The sequence below is a fragment of the Eriocheir sinensis genome, chromosome 28, assembly GCF_024679095.1.
Source record: "Eriocheir sinensis breed Jianghai 21 chromosome 28, ASM2467909v1, whole genome shotgun sequence".
NCBI lineage: Eukaryota > Metazoa > Arthropoda > Malacostraca > Decapoda > Varunidae > Eriocheir > Eriocheir sinensis.
In genome coordinates this window covers 14,131,364-14,157,064 of record NC_066536.1, presented here as the reverse complement: position 1 = coordinate 14,157,064, position 25,701 = coordinate 14,131,364, and the positions used below count along the sequence as shown (strand labels likewise).

At 45.4% G+C, this 25,701-nt stretch overlaps 2 protein-coding genes and 1 non-coding gene across 5 annotated transcripts in view; all 3 read left to right on the top strand.

Annotated features, from left to right (window-relative positions):
• Positions 1–5,058, top strand: part of LOC127004603 (uncharacterized) — a 39,441-nt gene extending 34,383 nt beyond the window's left edge. Inside the window, exon 4 of the mRNA XM_050872595.1 lies at positions 1,891–5,058. Coding sequence (XP_050728552.1) covers positions 1,891–2,901 — 1,011 coding nt within the window. The 3' untranslated portion in view covers positions 2,902–5,058. The remainder of the gene's footprint in view (positions 1–1,890) is intronic.
• Positions 5,059–14,475: 9,417 nt separating this feature from the next.
• On the top strand, positions 14,476–14,547 carry Trnaq-cug (transfer RNA glutamine (anticodon CUG)). Its single transcript has one exon. It is a non-coding gene; the product is annotated as a tRNA-Gln (tRNA).
• A 6,027-nt stretch (positions 14,548–20,574) lies between these two features.
• Positions 20,575–25,701, top strand: part of LOC127004602 (uncharacterized) — a 58,729-nt gene continuing 53,602 nt past the window's right edge. For 2 of the 3 annotated variants that reach the window (XM_050872594.1, XM_050872592.1), the window contains exons 1-2: positions 20,575–20,688; positions 22,434–23,155. The gene's annotated coding sequence lies outside the window, so the exon portion shown is untranslated. The other variant, XM_050872593.1, reaches the window with a different exon arrangement.

Sequence of the window (25,701 nt, the reverse complement as noted above, 5' to 3'; positions counted from 1 at the left end):
GAGAGAGAGAGAGAGAGAGAGAGAGAGAGAGAGAGAGAGAGAGAGAGAGAGAGAGAGAGAGAGAGAGAGAGAGAGAGAGAGAGAGAGAGAGAGAGAGAGCGAGAGAGAGAGAGAGAGAGAGAGAGAGAGAGAGAGAGAGAGAGAGAGAGAGAGAGAGAGAGAGAGAGAGAGAGAGAGAGAGAGAGAGAGAGAGAGAGAGAGGGGATTTTAGTTCTAAGAATCACTATTGTCGTGTGTGTGTGTGTGTGTGTGTGTGTGTGTGTGTGTGTGCTTCTGCATATTCATATCCTTAGGCAATGTATCTCTCTCTCTTGAGAAACGTCGCCAAATACTTAATGGTTTCACGAATGTAGACAGATCAACATTGTTTATGATCGATGACACTTTGCGCACGAGGAACAATGGCGTAAAACTCAGATGTAGACAAGTAAATTCAGACTGCACCAAATTTTTCTTCACCAACGTTGTAGTGCGAGAATGGGATAAGCTTCCACCGTCAGTGGTCCAGTGTAACACGATTGACTCCTTCAAAAATAAGCTCGACCGTCACTTCCTTCAACTTAATATCAACTAGAGTAGAAATGCAACGTTTTGGAGTCTACTGATTAATGTAAAATCACTTAGGTTTAAGGACAGACCACCAAGTCTGGACCATGGGGTCTGTGTGGTCTGATTTTCTATGTAAATCTATGTAAATCTCTCTCTCTCTCTCTCTGCATACATGTCCATCATCACTTCTTAGTAATGTCCTAAATTATCTCATGACTCCTCCTCCTCCTCCTCCTCCTCCTCCTCTTCCTCCTTCTTCTTCGTCAGTTACCACACCAGCCACAGACAATTCTTAAAAGTCACCGTCTTTCACCATCAGCAAGTCAGTAAGCGTCACTATCACCCACCACTCGGTCAGCTAGTCAGTCACCATCAGTCATTCAGTCAGTCAGTCACCATTAGTCATTCAGCCAGTCAGTCACCATCACTTATCACCTTCATCATTCAGTCGTTCACCATCACACATCATCAGTCTGACTCACTATCCCTCACCATCAGCTAGTCAGTCACCATCAGTCTCACCACCAGTCACTCACCACCACTATCACCCATTACCATCAGTCTCACCATCACCCACCACCATCACCCATCACCACCACTCTCACCCGTTACCATCAGTCTCACTCACCATCACTCACTATCAATCAGGAAGTCACCATCTCTCACCATCACGTGTCGAGGTATCACGTCCTCTCGTCACCATGGCAACCGCGACGCCCTAGGCAAGACAGAGCGAAGAAGAGGGGGAGGAGGAGGGTAGGAGGGGGAGGGGAGGAGGAAGGGAGGGAAGGCCTAAGGGCAACATTATATCCGCATTAGAATATTTTTATGGCTCGTAACCGTTTCAAGAGTCCATCATTTCGTTGACTTGGAGACCTTGAGAGAGAGAGAGAGAGAGAGAGAGAGAGAGAGAGAGACTATAAATATTCCTTCTGCTAATATTACTAAAATCACTATAACAGTATCGACCACTATAATATTGCTACTACGACCTCTGATGCTGATCCTCCTCCTCCTCCTCCTCTTCCTCCTTTTCCTCCTCCTCCTCCTACTACTACTACTACTACTGCTACTGTTACTACTTCTGCTGCTACTGTACGTCTTCCCAATTCATTAGTAGTATATTAGCTATCATATTGCTAGCCTAACCTTAATTAACCATATCAATACTTGACCTCCTTACCTTCCTCTATCTTCTCCTTTCTCCTCCTCTTCTTCTTCTTGCTACCATCCCCCTAGGCAGCTCCCCTAACACGCCCCTTCAGTCATGCCACCTTGCCTTGCCTTGCCCACCTCCCGCCACACACCTCTACTGACGCACTCATCCATTCCCCCCACCAGGAGCACGCCCGGCTGGTGGTGGAGCGGCCGGAGATTAAGGACACGCAGGCGGGCTTCGAGGCGCTGGGCGGGCGGTGCGAGTCTTGTGGGACGTGCACGGAGAGCTGCCTCAAGAAGCTGGGCCTGGAGCACGAGGACGGCTCCCGCTCGCCCTCCAGCATCTCCCCGAAGGCCGAGAAAATGTACACCTTCTTCGAAAAGTCACTCTCACTGGTCAGCTCCTCCCCCACCAGGTTTGGAGACCACCTCGTCGTGAGAGAGAAAAGAAGCCACTCGCTGGCCACGCCGGCGGCCATGGCCAACGTGGTGCACTTCCAGGAGCTGCACAGCCGCCACGCCGAGGGCCACCTGCTGCGGACGGTCAACATGGCCGCCTCCAACGCCGTCCTGTCCCGCATATCGGCGCGCCTCAAGGCCGTCACCACCGCCACGCAGCAGGAGTCCGTCGAGGAGGTGGACGAGGAGGTGGAAGCCGCTGCTGCCGTCGCCACAGCGCACCAGCAGCACCACCATGGGCACAACCACCACCATGGGCACAACCACCACCATCACCACCATGGGCACAACCACCACCATCACCACCACCACGCCCATCACTCCGGTGCCACCACGCCCTTGGAACCCAGCACGCCACAAAAGACTCCAGGAAACGCCGCGCCCACCCAGGACGCCGCACTACCCGGCGACGACAACCTCCCACAGGACGACACCAACGCCAGTTCCCACGGCCATGGCCCACGCCGCGCCACCACTGAGGGCCCGCACACTCCGGACGGCGCGCCGCCCCCTGACGACGCCCCGTCCCCAGGCAGCCCCGGGAAGGAGGGAGGTGAAGGGGACGCGAAGGACCACGAATCAAAACAAGAGGACGAGAAGAATAATGATGATGAGGAGGAGGAGACGAAGGACGACAAAGACCTGACACGAGGGGTGGAGGACCTGACGCTGGGCCGTCCCGAGGAGGCGACGCCCGCGGCCCAGGCCACCGACGCGGACAAGGCAGGAACGTGAGCCCAAGGACCGCCGAAAAAAGCCCTATGTCCTTGTCTGGGGCATTCTCTGGGTATGCGGGGAAGACCAAATAGGACTGGGGTGTTTCCGGGGGCCCTGGGGAGGATTACGTCACTGAGGGCGAGGGGTGAAATTGCGGGGGGATGGGGTGCTGGCAGGGCCCTCGTCATCGTGCTGGCTTCCTGATCCTTCACGCGTGTCGGTGAACTGGTACATTTACCTCCTGTGATACAACTGTTGCTTCGCTCCTCTCCGCCTTCTCCCTTCCTGTGTTTGTTGACCCACACGACAGCGCCGCGCCGCCACCGCCACACACACAGACAGAACACACCTGCAATATCACTACTACTACTGCTACAACTATTAACATAACTACTACCAGTACTCCTATCAGTTACTACTACACCAACACTACTGACGCCACATACAACTACAACATCACTACTGCTAATCCTGATGACACAACTACTAACATCACAACTGCTATTACTCCAATTATCACTCCTATTACTGTTACTACAACTACTTCTACACAAACACTACTGACGCCACATACAACTACAACATCACTACTGCTAAACCTGATGCCACAACTACTAACATCACAACTATTACTCCTATCATCACTACTTCTACTCCGATACTACTAACGTCCCATACAACTTCAACACTACACTACTCCATCATGACTACACTAACACGCCCACTACACAACCTATAAATAGTCACACAACACCCGACAATGGCGTTATGCACTCTCTGTATCACGTGAGTCTCGTACCTGTCTGCTTGTTTACCTCTATGTCTATCACTCTGTCTCCGTCTGCCAATATGTAAGTCTTCTGTGCAAGGATGTATCATAATGGTTTAAGAATGAGAAGGACGAACATGTGTATATTTATGTATGTATGTGTGTGCGTGTATGTATAGGGGAATGAATGTGTACACGTATTAAATAAACAGTATACATGCTAGGAATTTGAAAGATGCAATGATTAATATAAATACCACGTTATCATACTTATAGGTGTCGGTGTAGTGTGTATACAGGTGTAGGTATTAATAAAGGTAGCGAGTAAGGTAACCATCCTCCCCACTACCTTCCCTTCCCTTCCCTTCCCTTTCTTTCCCTTCCCTTTCCTTTCTTTCCCTTCCCTTGCCTTCCCTTCCCTTCCCTTTCCTTTCCTTTATTTCCTTTTCCTTTCCTTTCGTTCCCTTCCCTTCCCTTCCCTTCCTTTCCACCACTTCCTTATCCCTTCCTGCACCTCCTTCCCGTTTTTTTTTCATCTTATTCTTCCCTTCGTTTTTCTTTTTTTTCTGATTATATTTCTGACGATATTTTCATTACTACTACAACTACTATTACTACTTCTACTACTACTACTACTACTACTACTACTACTACTACTACTACTACTACTACTGTTACTACCACCTACTTTCTCCTCCTCCTCCTCCTCCTCCTCCTCCTCCTCCTCCTCCTCTTCCCCTCCCTGTTCCTCCTCCCTAACCATTCTTCCCTTCTCAAACTTTTGCCGCAGAGAAAAGAAGAGGGGCTGACGCTCCCCCTGTGGCATACCCCGAACTCCCCCACCTCCCCACTCCCCTTCCTCCCCACTCCCCCTTCGAGGCTGTGGAGTAATTAATTAGTAAGAGAGAGAGAGAGAGAGAGAGAGAGAGAGAGAGAGAGAGAGAGAGAGAGAGAGAGAGAGAGAGAGAGAGAGAGAGAGAGAGAGAGAGAGAGAGAGAGAGAGAGAGAGAGAGAGAGAGAGAAAACCTTTAATGTATAAACAGACTCATATGCCTAGTCTTATTCCAATATACATGTGCATTAATATATCCATACATACATACATACATACATACACACATACAGACATACAAACGTAGACACATACGCACACAAACAAACATACACACATAAAGATCGGCTCATACATACATACATACATACAAAAATACACACTCGAAACAAATTTACAAGAACATAAATTAAAAAACACCTGTAAATAGACACACACACACACACACACACACACACACACACACACACACACACACACACACACACACACACACCTTACGGAATCAAACAAGTTTACTAATCCGTGTGTACTTTTAGAGAGAAGTGTTTCAATAAAGGTTGATATCCGGTGATTAATGAAGTTCTTCCCCCCCCCCCCCCTGACGATCTCTCTCTCTCTCTCTCTCTCTCTCTCTCTCTCAATCTCTCAATCTCTCTATCTATCTATATATTTATCACTGTATCTATGCTTCTACCTATCCCTCCTTTTATCTATCTATCTATCTATCTATCTATCCCAGGGTGAAGAACAAAACAAAAGAAAATAAGTCATTTCCAGTAAGCCGAAAAATAGTATCTAAAAACAACGGCCAGTCAGGCGATCAGTCTTGGAACCTTTTCGGGGGATTGGATTCGGATGACTTGCTGGCCGCTGAAGGATCGGCGGCCGTGAAGAAGACTCGACTTGTTTATGTTTTTTATTTTTTTTATAGACGCACGAAGTTGTCTGTTGGGTGTTAGGTCTGAGCGGAATAGTGGAAAAAACAGACCCTCAAAGCTACTACTACTACTACTGCTACTACTACTACTACTACTGCTACTACTACTGTTGCTGCTACTGCCTACTTCCTCGACTGTCTCCATCTTCTTCCTCCTCCTTCTCCTACCTTTCTTTTTTGCTCCATTAATTATCTTCCTCTCATTACCCACTAATTTACCTCCTCCTCCTTCTCCTCCTCCTCCTCTTCCTGTCTCGTTTCCACCTCCTCCTCCTCCTACTCCTTCTTTCCCTCTCCCTCCTTTCCCTCTTCCTCAACTGCTGCTTTGAGATGAATAAAAGAACATGATGGTTAAAAAGAACTACATACACGAATTGTTGTGAACGTGAATAAAAGAAAATAACTATAAAAAAATGAGGTTATATCAACGTTCCTCCTCGTGGGATGGAGAGACGAGGACTGGAGGAGGAGAGAAACGTTCCAAAAAAAAATATGACTCAAAACTTCAGTCACTTTAGTAGGTTGGAACTTTTATGACCTCGTTCTGGCACATCAAAGGTAAATATATATAACGCTAGAAAAAGAAAAGAAAAAAAAAGAGGAGGTGACGGTTACGTGTATGAAGAGAGGGAGGAAAGGAAGGAAAGAAGGAAGGAAGGAAGGAAGGGTGGGAAGGAAGGAAGGAAGGGAGGAAGAAAGGAAAGACTGAATGAAATATATATAAGTTGGATTGGAAATAAGGGAGAATGGAGAGGAAGGGGAAGAATAATATTAAACAGGGAGAGAAAGAGAGGAAGGGGGTGAATGTGTGTGTGGGGGGGAGGGGAAGGTCTACGGGTCTCTGTGTGTATGATTGTGTGTATGTGTGTTCGTATGTATGTGTGTCAACGTAGGTAACACAAAAACTAACAAAACCGAAAAATTAAAAGTATAAAAATAAAAACAGGTAAAATATATATACAAAAAAAGACGAGACTCTTCCCTCCTCTTAAGAAGCCTCTGAGCCTCAAATCCCCGCGCGGTAAATCTGAGGGAAAGAGAGAGAGAGACAGAGAGAGGAAAAAAATCAAGCGAAAGAAGGAATTTGAGGTGATTCTGAAACGAAGACACAAAGAGAAGGAGAAGGAGAGATGAAGCTTTGAGGAGGAAAAAGAGGAGAGAGAGAGAGAGAGAGAGAGAGAGAGAGAGAGAGAGAGAGAGAGAGAGAGAGAGAGAGAGAGAGAGAGAGAGAGAGAGAGAGAGAGAGAGAGAGAGAGAGAGAGAGAGGAAAAGAACGAAGGAGGAAGAGGAGGAGGAGAAGGAGAAGTAGGGAATAAACGTATGGAAATGACCAGAGAATGAGGAAAGATGAGGAGAAGGAGAAAGAGGAGGAAGAGACAATTATTCATGAAGGAAGGAAGAAGAGGAGGAAGAAGAAGAAGAAAGGAAGAAGAAAGAAAGAGAGACGACTGAGACTGAGAATGAGAGTAAGTGAAAACAAAAACAAAAAATAAACAAACAAAAAATACAGGTAACATTTGTACCCTCATTTTTCCTCCTTAGTGAGCGGTTCATTAGGTCTGTCTCACGGGACGCACCTGTGATTGATTAGTCTGATTAAGGACAGGTAAAAGAAGAGCTAATTAGTGAACAGGTGCTACGGAGGGACAGGTGGGTGGGGAAAGGGGAGGAATGAAGGAGGGGGAGAGAGGAAAGGAAGAAGGAATGAAGGAAAAGGGGTGAAGGAATGGAGTGGAACGTATTGGAGGGAGGAGCAATGAAAGGAAGGAAGGAAGGAAGGAAGGGAGGGAGGAAGGAAGGAAGAAAAGAAGGAAAAATATATAAGTTGAAGGGAAAATAAGGGAGAATGGAGAGGAAGGGGAAGAATTTTATTAAGAAAGAAGAAGATGGAGAGTGTAGAATGAAATGGAGGGAGAAGAAATGAAGGGAAGGAGGGAAGGAAGGAGAGAAAGAAGGAATAAAGGAAGGAAAGAAGGAAAGAAGGAAAGAAGGATGGAAGGAAAAGCTAGAGAAGAGAGGAGAATGTAGAAGTAGAAAAAGGAAGAATATTAACAAACGAAAAAAGAGATAGAGAACAAAAAAGAGAGAGAGAGAGAGAGAGAGAGAGAGAGAGAGAGAGAGAGAGAGAGAGAGAGAGAGAGAGAGAGAGAGAGAGAGAGAGAGAGAGAGAGAGAGAGAGAGAGAGAGAGAGAGAGAGAGAGAGAGAGAGAGAGAGAGAGAGAGAGAGAGAGAGAGAGAGAGAGAGAGAGAGAGAGAGAGAGAGAGAGAGATGGAAGTTCGAAAAATAGTCTAGAAATGGAGGAAAAAGGGAGAGCGTGGAAGGGAGAAAAAAAAAATCACAAAACAGGTAGAAGGGAGGGAGGGAGAGAGGGAGGGAGTAAGGCAGTTTTGATGAGTACAGGGAGACGGTAAAAGGCGAGAAGTGAGGAAGGGAGGGAAGGGAGGTAAGGGGAGGAGGGGAGGAAGGAAGGGGGAGGAAAGGGAGGAGGAAGGGAGGGGGAGGAAGGAAGAGAGAAAAAAGAAAAAGATTTGACCCCAAGGTACAGAACAAGTAAAGAGAAGGAGAAAGAGAGGAGAAAGAAAGGAAGAGAAAAATAAGAGGATAGAAAGGAAGAGAAAGAAGAGAAGGGGAAGAAAGGAAGTGAAAGACGAGAAGAGAAAGAAGGGAAGAGAAAGACAAGAGGGGAAGAAAGGAAGGAAAGGAATAGAAGAGAAGGGGAAGAAAGAAAGAAAAGGAGGAGAGGAGAAAGAAAAGAAGACAAAGGAGGAGAAAATGTTAATATTGAAGTAGAAAAGTCAGTGAATAATAAAAGGAAATGGAAAATAGAGGATAGAAAGAGGAGGAGGAGGAGGAAGAGAGGAAAAGAAGAAATGACAAAAGGAAAACTAGAGATATAAAAAGGGGGAAGAGGAGACGAGAGAGGAAGGGTTGGAGGAAGTGGAGAGGGGGAGAGGAAAAAGAAGTGGATAAAGAAGGAAAAAAAAAGAAAAAAGGAAAAAAAAGATAAAGTGTAAACAGGAAAGAAAATGAAGATAGGAAAAGAGAAAAAAAAATAAAGAAGTAAGGAAGGATATGATAGGTGAGAGGAGAAGGAAACGAAGTGTGGAGGGAAGGATAGAAAGATGAAAGGAGGAGGAAGGGACGGAAGGAAAGAAAGATGGAGGGAAGGGAGAGAAAGGAGAGGAAGGTGATAAAAAAGGATGTGAAGAGAGGGGAGGGAGGGGGAGAAGGAAACGGAGTGAAGAGAGAAGGATGGAGAGAGGAAAGGAGGAAGGAAGTGATGGAAAGAAGGATGGAGAAAGAAAAGGAGGAAAGAGAGGTGGAGAGAAGAGAGGGAGGGAGAGAGGGAAGGAAGGAAGGGAAAGAGAGAGTTAACGGAGGGAAGGGAGGGAAGAAAGGGAGGGAAAAGAGGGGGAAACGGAGTGTAGAGAGAAGGATGGAGAGAGAAAAGGGGGAAGAAAAGGAAGAAACGAAGGATGGAGGGAAGAGAGGGAGGGAGGGAGGGAAGGAGAGAGAGTTAACGGAGGGAAGGAGGGAAGAAAGGAGGAAACGGAGGGGAAACGGAGGAGAGAGAAGGATGGAGAGAAAAGGGAAGAAAAGGAAGAAACGAAGGATGGAGGAAGAGAGGGAGGAGGGAGGAAAGGAGAGAAGGGAGGAGAGAGGGGAGGCTTTGGTCATCACATCATCCAAAAATAACCTGAGAGCTGCCTCATCTCCGCCTGAGAGAGAGAGAAAGAGAGAAAGAGAGAGAGAGAGAGAGAGAGAGAGAGAGAGAGAGAGAGAGAGAGAGAGAGAGAGAGAGAGAGAGAGAGAGAGAGAGAGAGAGAGAGAGAGAGAGAGAGAGAGAGAGAGAGAGAGAGAGAGAATCAGAATCAGGGGGTCAGCAGGCAGCCTCGTTACTCCTCTTCTCTCCTCCTCTCTTCTCTCTTCTTCTCCTCTTTTATTTTATTTTTCTCTTCTCTTCTTTTCTCTTTCCTCCTCTCCTCTCCTTTCCTCTCCTCTCCTCTGCTCTCTTCTCTTCTCTTCTCTTCTCTCCTCCTCCTCTCCTTTTCTCTTCTCTTCTGCTTAACGACTGCTTTTCTTCTTCCTTTTTTACTTTTTCTCTTACTTTTTTTTCCTGTCTCATCCTTTCAGCTTCATCTCCTTCGCCAGTCATTCTTTCTTCTTCTTCTCCTCCTCCTCTTCCTCCTCTTCCTCATGCAGGCAATCTTTCACTCCTTCCTTATTTTTTTCCTCTCCCACGCACGAGTAATCATTTTCTTCTCCTCCTCGTCCTCCTCCTCCTCTTCCTCTTCTTCTTCTTCTTCTTCTTCTTCTTCTTCTTCTTCTTCTTCTTCTTCTTCTTCTTCTTCCTTCTCCACCTCCTCTTTCATAAACAGCCTTCATTTCCTCTCCTCTCTATTCTTCTTTGCCATCTTCATCATCAGAGAGAGAGAGAGAGAGAGAGAGAGAGAGAGAGAGAGAGAGAGAGAGAGAGAGAGAGAGAGAGAGAGAGAGAGAGAGAGAGAGAGAGAGAGAGAGAGAGAGAGAGAGAGTCTTCTTCCTCTTCTTCCTATTCTCTTTCTCGCTCTTCTCATCTTCCCTTTCTCTCTTACTCTTCGTCTTTCTCTTCTTCTTCTTCTTCTTCTTACTCTCTTTTTCGTCATTCCCATCTTCCCTTTCACCATTCTCGACATATTCATCACCGCTCTCTTCCTCCTCCTCCTCCTCCTCCTCCTCCTCCTACTACTACTACTACTACTACTACTACTACTACTACTCCTCTCTCTCTCGTCTTCTCATCTTTCTTCTCTTCATCAGTCTTCGTCATCACTGACTCCGCAAACTCATCACAGCTTACTTACTTGTCATCTGATCTGCTGACTCCTCCTCCTCCTCCTCCTCCTCCTTCTTCTCGTCCCATCATTATCACCTCCTTCATTATCTGTGGTCCCGATCAACTTAATTGTGTGGTGCTTAACTGAATGTAAGCTCCTCCTCCTCCTCTTCCTCTTCCTCCTCCTCCTTCTCCTCCTCCTCCTCCTCGTCTTCCTTCTCCTTCTAGCTTCTTCTTCCTCCTTCACTGCACTCTAATAATATATTCTTCCTTCATCCTCTTTCCTTTACCTCCTCTCCATATCTCTCTTTCCTCCTCCTCCTCCTCATCCTCGTCTTCCTTCTCCTTCTTCCTTCTTCTTCCTCCTTCACTGCACTCCAATAATATATTCTTCCTTCATCCTCTTTCCTTTACCTCCTCTCCATATCTCTCTTTCCTCCTCCTCCTCCTCCTCCTCCTCCTCCTCCTCTTCCTCTTTATCCATTTGCCTCTGCTCAACTTCTCTATTTTACAACTCATATTCTGCCTCCTCTTCCTTCTCTTCCTCCTCCTACTATCGCATTCTTAGTCCCTTTTTATATACGAGTAAATAGAAGAATGAAGAAGCGGGGCACGAGTAAGCTTGAGGACGAAGAGGACATAGGAGAACGGATTAGAATGTGTAACAATGAAGGATAAAAGAAGGAATAGGGAGTAGAGCGTTGCAGACCGTCCTTACACATCCCCATTTGATAAGGCTTTCACGGCGGTTGTGGGTATGTCCAAGGGTAGTTTTATGACCCTGGTGGTAGTGTGACCTCTCCTCTGTACCATATTCCAGGGGTAGTTTTATGATCCTGGTAGTAGTGTGACCTTTCCTCTGTGCCATATTCCAGGGGTAGTTTTATGATCCTGGTAGTAGTGTGACATTTCCTCTGTACCATATTCCAGGGGTAGTTTTATTAACCTGGTGGTGGTGTGACCTTTCCTCTGTACCATATTCCAGGGGTAGTTTTATGATCCTGGTAGGAGTGTGACCTTTCCTCTGTGCCATATTCCAGGGGTAGTTTTATGATCCTGGTGTTGGTGTGACCTTTCCTCTGTACCATATTCCAGGGGTAGTTTTATGACCCTGGTACTAGTGTGACCTTTCCTCTGTACCATATTCCAGGGGTAGTTTTATGACCCTGGTAGTAGTGTGACCTTTCCTCTGTACCATGAACCTAAAAAGACACTCAATAGCAGCCGACTGATCTTCTTTGTGGTCTTTGATAATATTGCTATTGTGTTCTAATCCCCTCTTTCCTAATTCACTATATACAAGGCGGTTATGGAAGCAGGTAGTGTAATGCAGTTCCAATTTCCATCACTATTGCCATGCTTCCTTTCTTTCCTTGCAACGTACGAGCAATAATAATAAACAAAGGTAAGAGAAAAAGATAAGGAAACAAAAGTCTAGTCCATCGCATCTCACATTACAGGGAAGTTATGGAAGCGGGTAATTTAATGCAGTTCCAACCTCCAATAATGAGCAATGATGAACAAAAGCCAGAAAACGGTAAGGAAACAAAAGTCCAGTCCATCGCGTCTCACATTACAAGGAAGTTATGGAAGCGGGTAATTTAATGCAGTTCCAACCTCCATCACCATTGCCATCCTTCTTTTCCTTGAGCAATAATGAACAAAAGCCAGAAAACGGTAAGGAAACAAAAGTCTAGTCCATCGCATCTCACATTACAAGGAAGTTATGGAAGCGGGTAATTTAATGCAGTTCCAACCTCCATCACCATTGTCATTCTTCTTTTCCTTGAGCAATAATGAACAAAAGCCAGAAAACGGTAAGGAAACAAAAGTCCAGTCCATTGCATCTAACATTACAAGGAAGTTATGAAAGCGGGTAATTTAATGCAGTTCCAACCTCCATCACCATTGCCATCCTTGAGCAATAATGAACAAAAGCCAGAAAACGGTAAGGAAACAAAAGTCTAGTCCATTGCATCTAACATTACAAGGAAGTTATGAAAGCGGGCAGTTCCAACCTCCATCAATATTGTCATCCTTCGTTTCCTTGAGCAATAATGAACAAAAGCCAGAAAGCGATAAGGAAACGAAAGACGAGTCCATCGCATCTCACATTACAAGGAAGTTATGGAAGCGGGTAATTTAATGCAGTTCCTACGTCCACCATTGTCAACCTTCTTTTCCTTGAGCAATAATGAACAAAGGGCAGAAAACGATGAGGAAACAAAAGACGAGTCCATCGCATCTCACATTCCCTCTCCCTCATGTTTGATGCAAGACGGTTCCGCGAGGCAATATTCGTGAAAGGTAAATTCTTCCTCGCACCATCCCTAGTGTCTCCCCGCGTCCCTTCCGTCCTCTCCCTTCCTCCCTCCCTCCCGCCCTGCCAATACATGTGACGAGGGAATGAAGATTATTAAGTTTCGTGATGAATGTCTCCCGGCAAAGCTCCTCCTCCTTCTCCTTCTGCTGCGCTTCAGTCCGTCCCCTATCGGTGTATATGTGTGTGTGTGTTGGGGGTGGGATGGGGGTGAGTATATAGGGTCGTATTTTAAAACATTTCGCCTTCCAAGTTCACATATTTGACAAGGCTTTCGTAGGAGTTGTGGGCATTTCCAGGAGTAGTTTTAAGACCCTGGCTGTAGTTTGGCTCTTCTTCTGTACCGTGGACCTAAAAAAACACTCATTAGAACACGATTGATCCCCTCTTTGGCCTTTGAAAATAGTTGATGTGAGAAGCGAAGGTGTCTTGTAATACCGACCTATGTGTCTCTGTGTCTGTGGATCTGTCTGATTGAGATTGAGAAGGACACAATACCGTAGGAAGACAAACTGACCAAGAAAGAAGCAGGACAGAGAGAGCAACATTGAGTAAGAAAATGGACCCAGAGCAAGGAAGGAAGAAAGATTGAATGAGGAGGAAGGGAAGCCATGGAAAAGCCAGACAGAGAGAGAGCAAGATTGAGAAGGAGAACAGAAACGAGCCAAGGAAGGATGACTGCATGAATAGGAAGAAAACCGTAGGAGAGCCGGAGAAACCATGACTGAAGAAGAGAAAATAAGAAGAAATGAAGACAGAATGGCTGACTGAGGAGGAAGAAAACCCGTGGGAGAGCAGGACAGACGGAGCAAGAATGAGAAAGAGAGCAGAAACGAGGCAAGGAAGGATGATTGCATGAATAGGAAGAAAACCGTTGGAGAGCCGGAAAAACCAAGACTGAAAATAAGAAGAGAAATGAGGGAAGGACAGATTGAGGAGGAAGAAAGCCCGTGGGAGAGCAGGACAGACGGAGCAAGAATGAGAAAGAGAGCAGAAACGAGCCAAGGAAGGAAGGATGATTGCATGAATAGGAAGGAAACCGTAGGAGAGCCGGAGAAACCAAGACTGAAGAAGAGAAAATAAGAAGAGAAATGAGGGAAGAAGGACAGATTGAGGAGGAAGAAAACCCGTGGGAGAGCAGAACAGACGGAGCAAGAATGAGAAAGAGAGCAGAAGCAAGGCAAGGAAGGGAGGATGATTGCATGAATAGGAAGAAAACCGTAGGAGAGCCGGAGAAACCAAGACTGAAGAAGAGAAAATAAGAAGAGAAATGAGGGAAGAAGGACAGATTGAGGAGGAAGAAAACCCGTGGGAGAGCAGGACAGACGGAGCAAGATATAGGAAGAGAATAGAAAGAGAACAGAGAAGGAAAACTGAGTGAATGAGGAGGAAGGAAAATCATATGAGAACCAAACAGACAGAGCAAGATTAAAGAAGACAGTAGAAGAAAGAGATGGAAGGGAAGGAAGACTGATCGAAGAGAAAGCCGCAAAACCGTAAGAAAACAGGACACAGAGCAGAATTGATAAAAGAGAACAGAAGCAGGGCAAGGAAAGGAAGAAAAACTGATTGAGGAGGAAGCAAAACCAACATAGATACCCCATATTCTAAACGGGGCTAAAATATCCACTACTGATAAGGCTTTCATGGACGTTACCGGTATTTGCAGGGGTAGTTTTATGACCCTGGTGGTAGCGTGACCTTTCTTCTGTACCATGAACCTAAAAAGACACTCATTAGAACCCGATTGATCTCATTTGTGGCCTTTAAAATAGAGATTGAGGGAGCCAAAAGCGTCTAAGAATAGGGGTCCACAAGATTAAAGAACAGATAAGAACAAGGAAGGGAAGGAAGGCTAGCGAGGCGGCCTCCACTGATAAGGCAGATAGCGGCCCACGCGTCACACCCAGCACCGGTCCCATGGTGTAATGGTTAGCACTTTGGACTCTGAATCCAACAATCCGAGTTCGAGTCTCGGTGGGACCTCAGCAGCCAGCGCTCTTTTTTTTTTTCTTTTTCTTTTTCAGATTGTCTCGGCGGGATGAGTGTTTGTGTTGATGTAGATGGTTGTTGTTGTTACTTTGGTTTCTAGTTAGCTTTTTTTTTTCCTGCAACATTTTCGTCTTTTGTATATTTTTTGGGTCATTTATGCATCATTTTCTATCTCTCATTATAACCGACTCACCTGTCTTGTCTGTTTCTTCTAGTTAAGCGAATTCTAATGGACAAGAACCTGAGTCTGAGCCCAATAATCACCTTACCATCTGTCTGTCTGTCTGTCTGTCTGTCTGTCCTAGTTTTCAATGACATTTCCCATTTTCAATTTCCATATTAATTTTTCTATACCTATCATCTTTGCCGCTTAGAAAAGAAGGAAAGTATGTCGAGTCCAAACACATGAGAAATAGTCACTTTGTTTTCTGATGCAAGTTGTTATAAATATTAATAAAAACGCTAAATATTCCTTACATATGTCGGTAGTTGGCAACCTCTCCCTTCTTAATACACCTGTCAACACCTCTATAAGACACCACTACAATAAGGAAAAGGTGAGCTAAGCGTGTGAATTCCTGGGCGAAGAAAATATATGCCGCCAGGAATGTATTGAAGCCCTCAGCGGGGAAGCTTCGATAGTTGGCAACCTCTCCCTTCTTAATACACCTGTCAACACCTCTATAAGACACCACTACAATAAGGAAAAGGTAAGCTAAGCGTGTGAATTTGTCAACACCTCTATAAGATACCACTACAATAAGGAAAAGGTAAGCTAAGTGTGTGAATTCCCGAGCGAAGAAAATATTTGCCGCCAGGAATGTGTTGAAGCGTCGGGAATGCAGATGGAAATAACCGTGATTTGAAGTGCCGTATTCTCAGAAGCTCTTGGCTCCCACAACAACCACTTCCACAGCCCACAAACGAGATAAATCGGGCTCTCATAAGTTGTTTTTCAGGTTCATGGTGCAGAAGGTTTGTCAGACTATCACTAGGCTCACAAAACTATCCATGGAACTACCTACAATCTCTACGAAAGACGTATCATATGTGGGCGTGTGTGTGTGAGCCCCAACAAATGTTTAAGTATGGGCCGAAGTCGAAGAGGATCATGGTGTTTTCGTGTGAGTGTTTTTTTTTCAGGAAGAAGAGGAAAAGGAGAAGGAGATGAGGAGTAAGGAAGAAAGAAATGTGGAAATAAAGAGAGAAAGGAGAAGAAGAATGGAGGAATAGGAGGCATCGAAAAGTATATAGGAAGAAGAGTAGATGGAAGAGGAGAGGGAGATGGAAAAAGGTGGAAAGAGAAAAGACAAAAAAGGAGGGTAAACTGTCACTAGGCTCATAAAACCAAGCATAGAAAGACCAGAGCTGGGATTCTGTAGAAAAAATCTACCACCGGTATCGGTAGTCGGTAGCGAGCCGCGTCTAATCGGTATCGGTAGATCGGTAGATTTTTCAGAAATCGCCTGGGACTGCCTACTGGGCCGGGGACTGGGATTGGTCAGGAACCCCTCATGTTGATGGCGACTATACTGTTGTAAAGTAAAGTTTAAAAAAAAAAAATCATTGAAAAGCACAAAACGCAAAAACAATGCTGCTGCTGCTGCCACGGTGGACTTAAAACACTGAGAGCGTAGGAGCTAGAGCGTAGGTGTAGGCTACGCGTCGGCAGGCCAAACAGAGGTGGGCTCCGCCAAAACTTTTTTCGCGAGAAGATCTGCTAGGTCGTGGGCCCTGCTGATGATGAGAAACGCCTGCGGCCGGTGATTGGCTGGCTGCGTGATGACGTCAGTAATACCTGGAATTTGCTCCTGCTGCCTCCTCCAGATGCGCTCGTTTCATTTTGCGGGGTCGTCTTCTCTTAAGTCTTAAAAAAACGATCGGTAGCGGTATTCGTAGTTTTCTCAAAAAGAAAGACCCACAACAGCCTCTACAGAAGCCTGATCAAATGTGGGCGTGGGCGTGTGAGCCTAAAATGTTTGAGAAGATGGGTCGAAATCTGGTGCCTCTGACATTTGAGGATCATGGGGTGTTCGTGTGTGTGAATGTTTTCTTAACGTTCATGGTGCAGAAGCCTTGTCAGACTATCACTAGGCTCATAAAACTACCCATGGAAAGACCCAGAATATCCACGGAAGCCTTATCAAATGTGGGCGTGGGTATGTGAGCCCCGAAAAATGTTTGAGAGAATGGGCCTTAGTCAGGTGTGTGAGGGTCTTGGAGTGTTTGTGTACCGCTAGATGAGTTATACTGTAACCAGAAATTATCACCACCACGAAACACAACACCCTGTAACACTACCCGCTAACCCCAGCACAACACTAAGCCAGGCAACACACACATACACAGAAAAATGTGCGGAAAACAGGAACGGAAATATAACCACCACCACCAACACCAACAACAAGACCTACAATAACCTCTACGGAAGCCTTGTCAAATGTGGCCATGGGTGTGTTAGCTTAGAAATGTGTGAGAGAATGGGTCTTAGTCAGATGTGTGAGGGTCTAGGGGTGTTTGTGTACAGCTAGATGACCTCGCTTGACAGGTTTACGCGGAGCAGCAGCCTGAGCGGAGGTAAACTATGGTAACCAGACCCCGGATGTCACCGCGGGATCGACGGGCGCGGAAGGTGGTGACGGGTGTGGTGATGATGGTGGTGGTGGTGGTGGTGGAGAGGGTGAGAAGAGAAGTGTTTTAGAAGTATGTATGTGAAGGTATTATGTAGTATGATGATGATACTCCACCGTGAAAAAAGGTAGGTAGAAGTAGTAACATAAGTAGGTAAGTAAGCACGTAAGTAAGTAGAAGTAGTAGTAGTAGTAGTAGTAGTAGTGGTAGTAGTAGTAGTAGTAGTAGTAGTAGTAGTAGTAGTAGTAGTAGTAGTAGCAGCAGCAGCAGCAGCAGCAGTAGTAGTAGTAGTAGTAGTAGTAGAGGTAGTAATATCGGCAGTAGCAATAGTAGTAGCTGTTGTAGTAGTGCCAATAATAATAATAAGAAGAAGAAGAAGAAAAAAGAAAAAGAAAACGAAGAGAAGAATAAGAAAACAACAAAAACAACAGACAACGACAACGACAACAAAACAAAATACCCCCTTCCCCACACACCCAAGCCACCACCACACTCCCTCTACCCTCCCCCCCCACACCCTCCCCCTCGCCCAAGACCTTAATAAAGAGAGGCTTACCGCCCACAGAACCACGAGACGCAAGACACACTAACATGAAGGAAAAAACACGTAAAACAAAGGTGCTAAAACTGAACAAACACAGCCTCATTAAGCGAGACAGGTGACGAGGAGGGAGGAGGAGGAGGAGGAGGAGGAGGAGGAGGAGGAGCAAATGAAGAGGTGGATAGGGAGAGGACAGGGAGGAGGAAGGGGGAAGATTACGCAAAGGGGAAATAGAGGAGGCTGAGGAGGAGGACTGAAGGAAGAGGAAGAGGAGGAGAGGAGGGAAAAAAGAGTAGGAAAGAAAGAAATGTGGAAAGAAGGAGAAAAAGAAGGAGAAGAAGGGAGGAAAAGGAGGCAACGAAAAGTAGATAAGGAGAGGAGTAGATGGAAGAGAAGGAGATGGAAAAAGGTGGAAAGAAAGAAGACAAAAAAAGAAGGAATAGGGGAAGAGGGAAAGAATAGAGGATGATAGGGAGCAGGAATAGGCAGAGGAATAAAGGAGGAAGGGGAGGCTAGAGAGAGAGATATATAGATACATAAAGAGAGAGAAAAACAAGGCAGAGGTAAAAAAAAAGGGAAGATTGTCACGTTTGTTTGAGAAAAAAAAGTTGAGATCAGGAAAAGAAGAAACGATAGGAAGGGGAAGGGAGATGAAAGGAGTGAGAAACAGAAAAAAAAAGAAAAAAAAGTTGAAGGAGACGCAAAGAAAACATCATATAAGAAAATGGGGAAGAGAAGGAGGAGGAGAAGAAGCCGGAGGAGGAGGAGAAGAAGCCGGAGGAGGAGGAGGAGGAGGAGGAGGTGGAGGAGGAGGAGGAGAGGAGGAGGAAGAGAAGGAAAGGTAAGAGAGAGAGAGAGAGAGAGAGAGAGAGAGAGAGAGAGAGAGAGAGAGAGAGAGAGAGAGAGAGAGAGAGAGAGAGAGAGAGAGAGAGAGAGAGAGAGAGAGAGAGAGAGAGAGAGAGAGAGAGAGAGAGAGAGATACTTGTAGGAGGGGAAGATGATAAAAAAAAAAGGAGAGGGATGGATGGAGCGAGGGAGGGAGGGGATGTCTGGAAGTGGAGGGAGAGGAGAAAAAAAAGAGGAAGAAGGGGTGTGGGGAGGAAGGGAAGAAGGGGAGGGGACACTTGAAGGACTCTTGGCCCTAATCCCCTGCAAATCCCCTGCCATCTCCCCCCTCCCCTCCCCTCTCCTCCCCTCCAGTCCCCTCCCCTTCCCATCCTTAACTCCCTAACACCCCCTGTCCTTCCTCTCTTTTCACAATGACTTCTCTCTCTCTCTCTCTATCTATATATATATATATATATATATATATATATATATATATCTATCTATTTATCTATCTATCAATCTATCTATCTATTTATTTATATTTATCTATCTATGCCTATCTGTCTACCCATACCTATGTACCTATCTATCTTTTGTAGGTGAATTAAATACCTTTGTTCGACATCACCTGTCTGCGTACCTGTGTAATACTCCGTAAGCTTACCTGGCGAGAAGGGGGGGCGGGGAGGGGGTGAGTTGGGGCCGTCGTCTTGGTGACCTGGGCGACCTCGCATGACCTGTTGGGGGAAGATGTAGAAAGGTGAGTGTTTTGCTAGGTAGATGTGTGTCTGTGTGTGTGTGTGTGTGTGTGTGTGTGTGTGTGTGTGTGTGTGTGTGTGTGTGTGTGTGTGTGTGTGTGAATAATATAGAAAAATAGATAGATACATAGATAAAACAAATATAAGTCGGTAGATAAATAGTTCAGCAAATATAAACAGACAGAGATAAATAAATAGATAAGCTGATAAGAACAAACAAAAATATAGACAGATCAATAGCTATATAAAACAGATAAACATAAAACAGAAAGACAGATAGATACACAGATAGACAGCTGGACAAACATACCAAAATAGACACAGACAGATAAAACAAACAGACAGACAGACAGACACCGTGAGACAGAACGAATGAGTGATGGCTTCAAGGCGCCTCAACAACTAAATTATTGCCGCCAGATGGAGACAGATAGATAGATAGTTATAGATAGATAGATAAACGACAGGGTGGCCGCTTGATAGGCAAATTGTAAGTACGCCCCAGTTCTCACCCGTCCGCCAGCAGCTGTGTGTCTCTGTTAGTCTGCTGTCTGTGAGAACCTTCGTCGCGGGGTTGGAGAGGATAATATTTGTGACGGCGACTGAGTGACTGGCGAGGGATTGGAGGTTGTATGGGCCAAGGGATGATTTGGTGATGGATGCTAAGCGGGTGTGGCTGGCTGACTGGCTGACTGACTGACTGGTTGACTAAGTGGCTAGCTGACTTTCTGACTGGCTGACTGACTGACTTTTTAACTGGCTGGTACTTTGATTAGGTGAATATATATGTAACTGGTTGGTGCGCTAACTGACTGGCTAACTCAATGGCTGACTAAGTGGCTGACTGATTGGCTGACTGACTGACTGACTGAATGACTGACTGGCTGGTATGTTGGCTGGCATAATACGTGACTGGCTGACAGACTGACTAAGTGACTGACTGGCTGAGTGGTTGACTGACTAGCTGACTGGCTGGCTGAGTGGGTGATTAAATGGCTGACGAAGTAGGTGACTAGCAGAGTGACTGACTGACTAACTGAGTGGCTGGCTGACTGGTTGACTAACTGCCTGGCTATCTAACTGACTGGCAGGCTGAGTGGCTGAGTGGCTGAGTGACTGAGTGGCTGACTGACTGACTGCGTGACTGACTGACTGGCGAACTAACTGGCTGGCTGAGTGGCTGAGTGGCTGAGTGACTGAGTGGCTGACTGACTGACTGCGTGACTGACTGACTGGCGAACTAACTGGCTGGCTGAGTGGCTGAGTGGCTGAGTGGCTGGCTGGCAAGTGGCAATCAGAGGCTGGCAGTGGAGGCATCTAGTCAGTGCGGCGTTCATCCTCCCTCCCTCCACCCCTCGTCAGCGTGGCTCCTCACAGGTCTGTGCTTCCTCCAACACCCAACACCCTGCAACACTACCCCTGCAACACCACCCGCTAACCCCACCATAGCAAAAAGCAACACACACATAAATAGAAAAAAGTGGGGAAAAGAGAAATAGTGCAAACAGAAAATGTAAAATGTAACCACCACCACCTCCTTCAACACACGACACCACGAAACACTACCCCTGTAACACTACCCGCTAACCCCACCACAGCATAAAGCAACACACACATAGACAGAAAAAAAGTGGGAAAAAGAGAAATAGTGTAACCGGAAAATATAACCTTCACTTCCAACACATCACGAAACACAACACCCTGTAATACTACCCTTGCAACACTACCCGCTAACCCCGCCATAGCATAAAGCAACACACACATACTGAAAAAAGGAAAAAGAGAAATAGTGCAATCAGAAAATGTAACCACCACCACTTCCAACACCCAACACCCTGCAACACTACCCCTGCAACACTACCCGCTAACCCCGCCATAGCATAAAGCAACACACATATAAATAGAAAAAAAGTGCGGAAAAGAGAAATAGTACAACCGGAAATTATCACCACCACCACCACTTCCAACACACAACACCACGAAACACAACACCCTGTAACACTACCCGCAAACCCTAGCACAACACTCGGCCAGGCAACACACACATAAATAAAATAAAAACTTGCGGAAAAACAGGAACATAAATATCACCTCCACCACCAACACCAACAAGAACAACAACACCAACACACAGCACCATGCAACACTACCCGCTGACCCCGACATAACACTAACTTAGGTAACACACAGAGACAGGGAGAAGTGCGGAAAAGAGGAGCAATGTAGCCGGAAAATACCACCACCACCACCAGCAAAAATACACATCATGCAACACTACCCGGTGCAACACTACCCGCTGACCCACATAACCCTAAGCCAGGCAACACACAGACAGACAAAGCAGTGCAGAAAACAGGAAACAGGTTGACCAGAAAATACCACCACGACCTCTACCACCACCACCACCACCAACAACAACAACAACAACAACAACAACAAATAACAGCAACACTAACCCTCACACACAACACATAACCAACACCTTCAACACAACACACGTGAAACTGAGCCATTATCATCACTACTACTACAACAACTACTACTACTACTACTACTACTACTACTACTACTAGCCACTCCATTTAACTTGCAACACAAACAGCAACACACCACCACTTTTCAACACCGTCACCACCACCACCACCACCAGTAAGACAAAACACACAAATTACATCACACATACATACATATACGTACACACCTACATACATACATACATACATACACAAAAAAAAACATTAAATTGAATTACAACACTACGCCGCTGCCATCAACACCAACACCTTTAAACGTCCATTAAAAACACCACCACCACCACCATCATCATCAATAACAAACTACAATTGAGTCATCCCTCTCACCCCACGCTTTTGCATCACCACCATCACCACCACCACCACCACCACGCGACAACGCCAAAAACAACGATTATACCATACACAAACACAAACACAAACACACACACACACACACACACACACACACACACACGAGAATGCAGGGAAGGCGCAGGTTAAATCTTGCAAAACACATCTTGGCTGCTTCAAACACCTTCCATCCTTCACTCACGCCTCTTCCTTGCCTCATCTCCCCTCGTATGACACGCCCCTGAATCCTTACAGTTCGCGGCGGTGAAGAGATACAGTGATAACGTTGACAGTGATAAAAGAACGAGCCTTGAGAGTGATACAGTGACGTTGAAAGAGATAACTGTGAAGGGTTGATGGAAATACAGTGATAACGTTGAGAGATAAAAAAAAACAAGACTCGATAGTGATACAGTGGAGACGTTGAAAGGGATAAAAGTGAGCGTTGAAAGATATAGTGGAGATACGTTGAAAGGGATAATAATGAAGCAAGCGTTGAAGTATATACAGTGGCAGCGTTGAAATATTGGTAAAAGTGGAGAGACTGAAAATCATACCCGTGTAAGCGTTGCAATTGATACAGTGAATATGAACTAATGCAGAGTCCTGGTGAGGAATAATGTGTAGGTGAAATGCAATAGAGAAATGCTGATATATAAATAGCAGAGACAATAAAAAAAAGAATAATATGCCATGACAAGTGAACAAGAGAGAAAAAACTACTCGACGATCTTTGTGTCAGCCGTGAGAAGTTACAGTACAAAAAAAACTATATTATGAAAAAAGTGAACAAAACATGAATGGGACTTGTACTTGTTTTTAATAATATACGTGAAAAGAACCCTAATAATATGAAGTGAAAGAGAACCACTGACTTACAAGCTTTTTTAACTAAGTAAACTAGACGTAATAAAAATAAGTGCCAACGTGACCCACAGCAGGTGATGACTTAACGCCTGGGAGACAATCAAGGACAGGTGAGGTGAGGGCGAGGATGCAGTGCTCCCAATAGATGACAGGTGTTGACTGTTGCTCATTAAGACGCAATGCCAAGGGGGGGACGCAGTGTTACCAATTCTGAGGACGTGTGCCTTTGATATCGCCGCCAGGGAGTTTATTTTTTATGTGTATATAAGAAATATGATATAGAGATAAGGTTTTCATTTTAAGCTGAGATAAGAGGGAAGGTTTAATATTATGGATGAGGCGAAACTTTCACATAATATAACGCTTTACTTCGGATATAAGCACTGAGGCTACGCGCAGCTATATCAACCTCCTGCTCTTTCCCTTTACTTATATACATTACTTTACTTCTATTTCCATACATGTGTTTCTTCATTCATTCTGGCACTGTGGTTGATGAGCAGACCAGACATTAATGAGAGAAGGTGTATTTTTCTTAATGTCAAATGAATATCCTCAGAAAGGTGAGAGGATGAGCCACTTCAGGATAAAAGGAAAAGTTCTGAAGTGGAGGCTAAGTGTGTGTGTTTGTACTGTTAAGAGCGGCGGCTTACGTGCGAGTGTGTGTGTGTGTGCGGTGCGGGGCTAAAAGAAGTGAGTTAGTGCTTAAATTACCAAAGTGTGTGTTGAAGTGGGTGACTTGCAGGGGGGTGGGGGGGGTAGAAGAAAGAAGGATAGATAGATAGATAGATAAATAGATAGATAGATAGATACAGAGAGAGAGAGAGAGAGAGAGAGAGAGAGAGAGAGAGAGAGAGAGAGAGAGAGAGAGAGAGAGAGAGAGAGAGAGAGAGAGAGAGAGAGAGAGAGAGAGAGAGAGAGAGAGAGAGAGAGAGAGAGAGAGAGAGAGAGAGAGAGAGAGAGAGAGAGAGAGAGAGAGAGAGAGAGAGAGAGACAGAAAGACAGAAAGACAAACGGACAGACAGACAGACGGACTGACAGACAGACAGGGAGCGACAGAAGCAATCGACACATAATCCTTAAACGAAAAATAAAAGAAAAAAACTTAAGAGAAGAAGGTGAAAGAGGGTAAAGATGAGGAGGATAAACTGAAGTAGGAAGAAGAGGAGGAGGATGAAGAGGAAGAGGAAGAGGAGCAAGGGGAAAGTGAAGAAGGAGAGCAAGGGGAGGAAAATGGGTTAAAAAATGAAGGGGAAGGATTTAGAGAGAGAGAGAGAGAGAGAGAGAGAGAGAGAGAGAGAGAGAGAGAGAGAGAGAGAGAGAGAGAGAGAGAGAGAGAGAGAGAGAGAGAGAGAGAGAGAGAGAGAGAGAGAGAGAGAGAGGTAGGGGAAGAGGGAGCAGGAAGGAGGGAGAATTAAGGAGACAGAAGGGAAATGAGAAAATGAGGACGAGGGGAGAGGGAAGAGAATAATGGAGGAAGGGGAGAAGAGAAAAAGGGAATCACGCAGACAATGTTAAATGCGGGGAACAGACAAAAGGCAAAGATAAATGTTAGGGGGATAGGGAGACAGATAGATAGAGAGAGAGAGAGAGAGAGAGAGAGAGAGAGAGAGAGAGAGAGAGAGAGAGAGAGAGAGAGAGAGAGAGAGAGAGAGAGAGAGAGAGAGAGAGAGAGAGAGAGAGAGAGAGAGAGAGAGAGAGAGAGAGTGGTGTCAGATCGTGTTCCGCAAGGCTGCTGTGTCACGCGGCCAACAGACAGACATAAAAGCTTCTGCCTTCTTGCATGGTATCTTTGAGGTGTTTTTAGATTCTCTCTCTCTCTCTCTCGCGCTCTCTCTCTCTCTCTGTGTGTGTGTGTGTGTGTGTTATACTGTCAACTATTTTTAACCGTGTAAATGTTAAATAATGCAGCAACGCACACACGCAAACACACACACACACACACACACACACACACACACACACACACACACACACACACACATTACGTCTTCCTCTCACAATATGCATTCCTTTCCTTTGGCATTCTCTCTCTCTCTCTCAGTGTCCACTAAAGCATCCACTGAAGTAAACAAGCCAATAAAACAATGCTGAGGTACATACACGTGTTTACAGAGGGCCCCGAGGAAGAGCATTTCAAGGGCGTGAAGGAAAGGCGAAGAAATATGAGGCACAAGACAAAAACAAAATAAAAAAGAATAAAGATAAAACATCACATGAGCAACAACAACAACAATAAATGGGTATAAGAAGAATGCGAAAATCAAAATAATAAAACATAAATAGAAGAATTAGGTAAAAAAAAAAGATTTCATGTTGTATTATATTATTCACTCTTTTGTGTATTGAATCTCGATGAATTTAACACACACACACACACACACACACACACACACACACACACACACACACACACACACACACACACACACACACACACACACACACACACACACACACACACACACACACCTGACAAACAAACGAGGACAGGTGTCTCGTACGGTCACCATTATTTATGTCTTTTGCTCCTCCCTTTTCCCCCCTTTCCTTCACCCCTTCACCCCTCCTTCACCCCTCCCCTCCTCCCCTCTAACACATTTAGCAGTATTAATATTATCATTATCATTCCGGTGCAGTCCATTACGCATTGCTG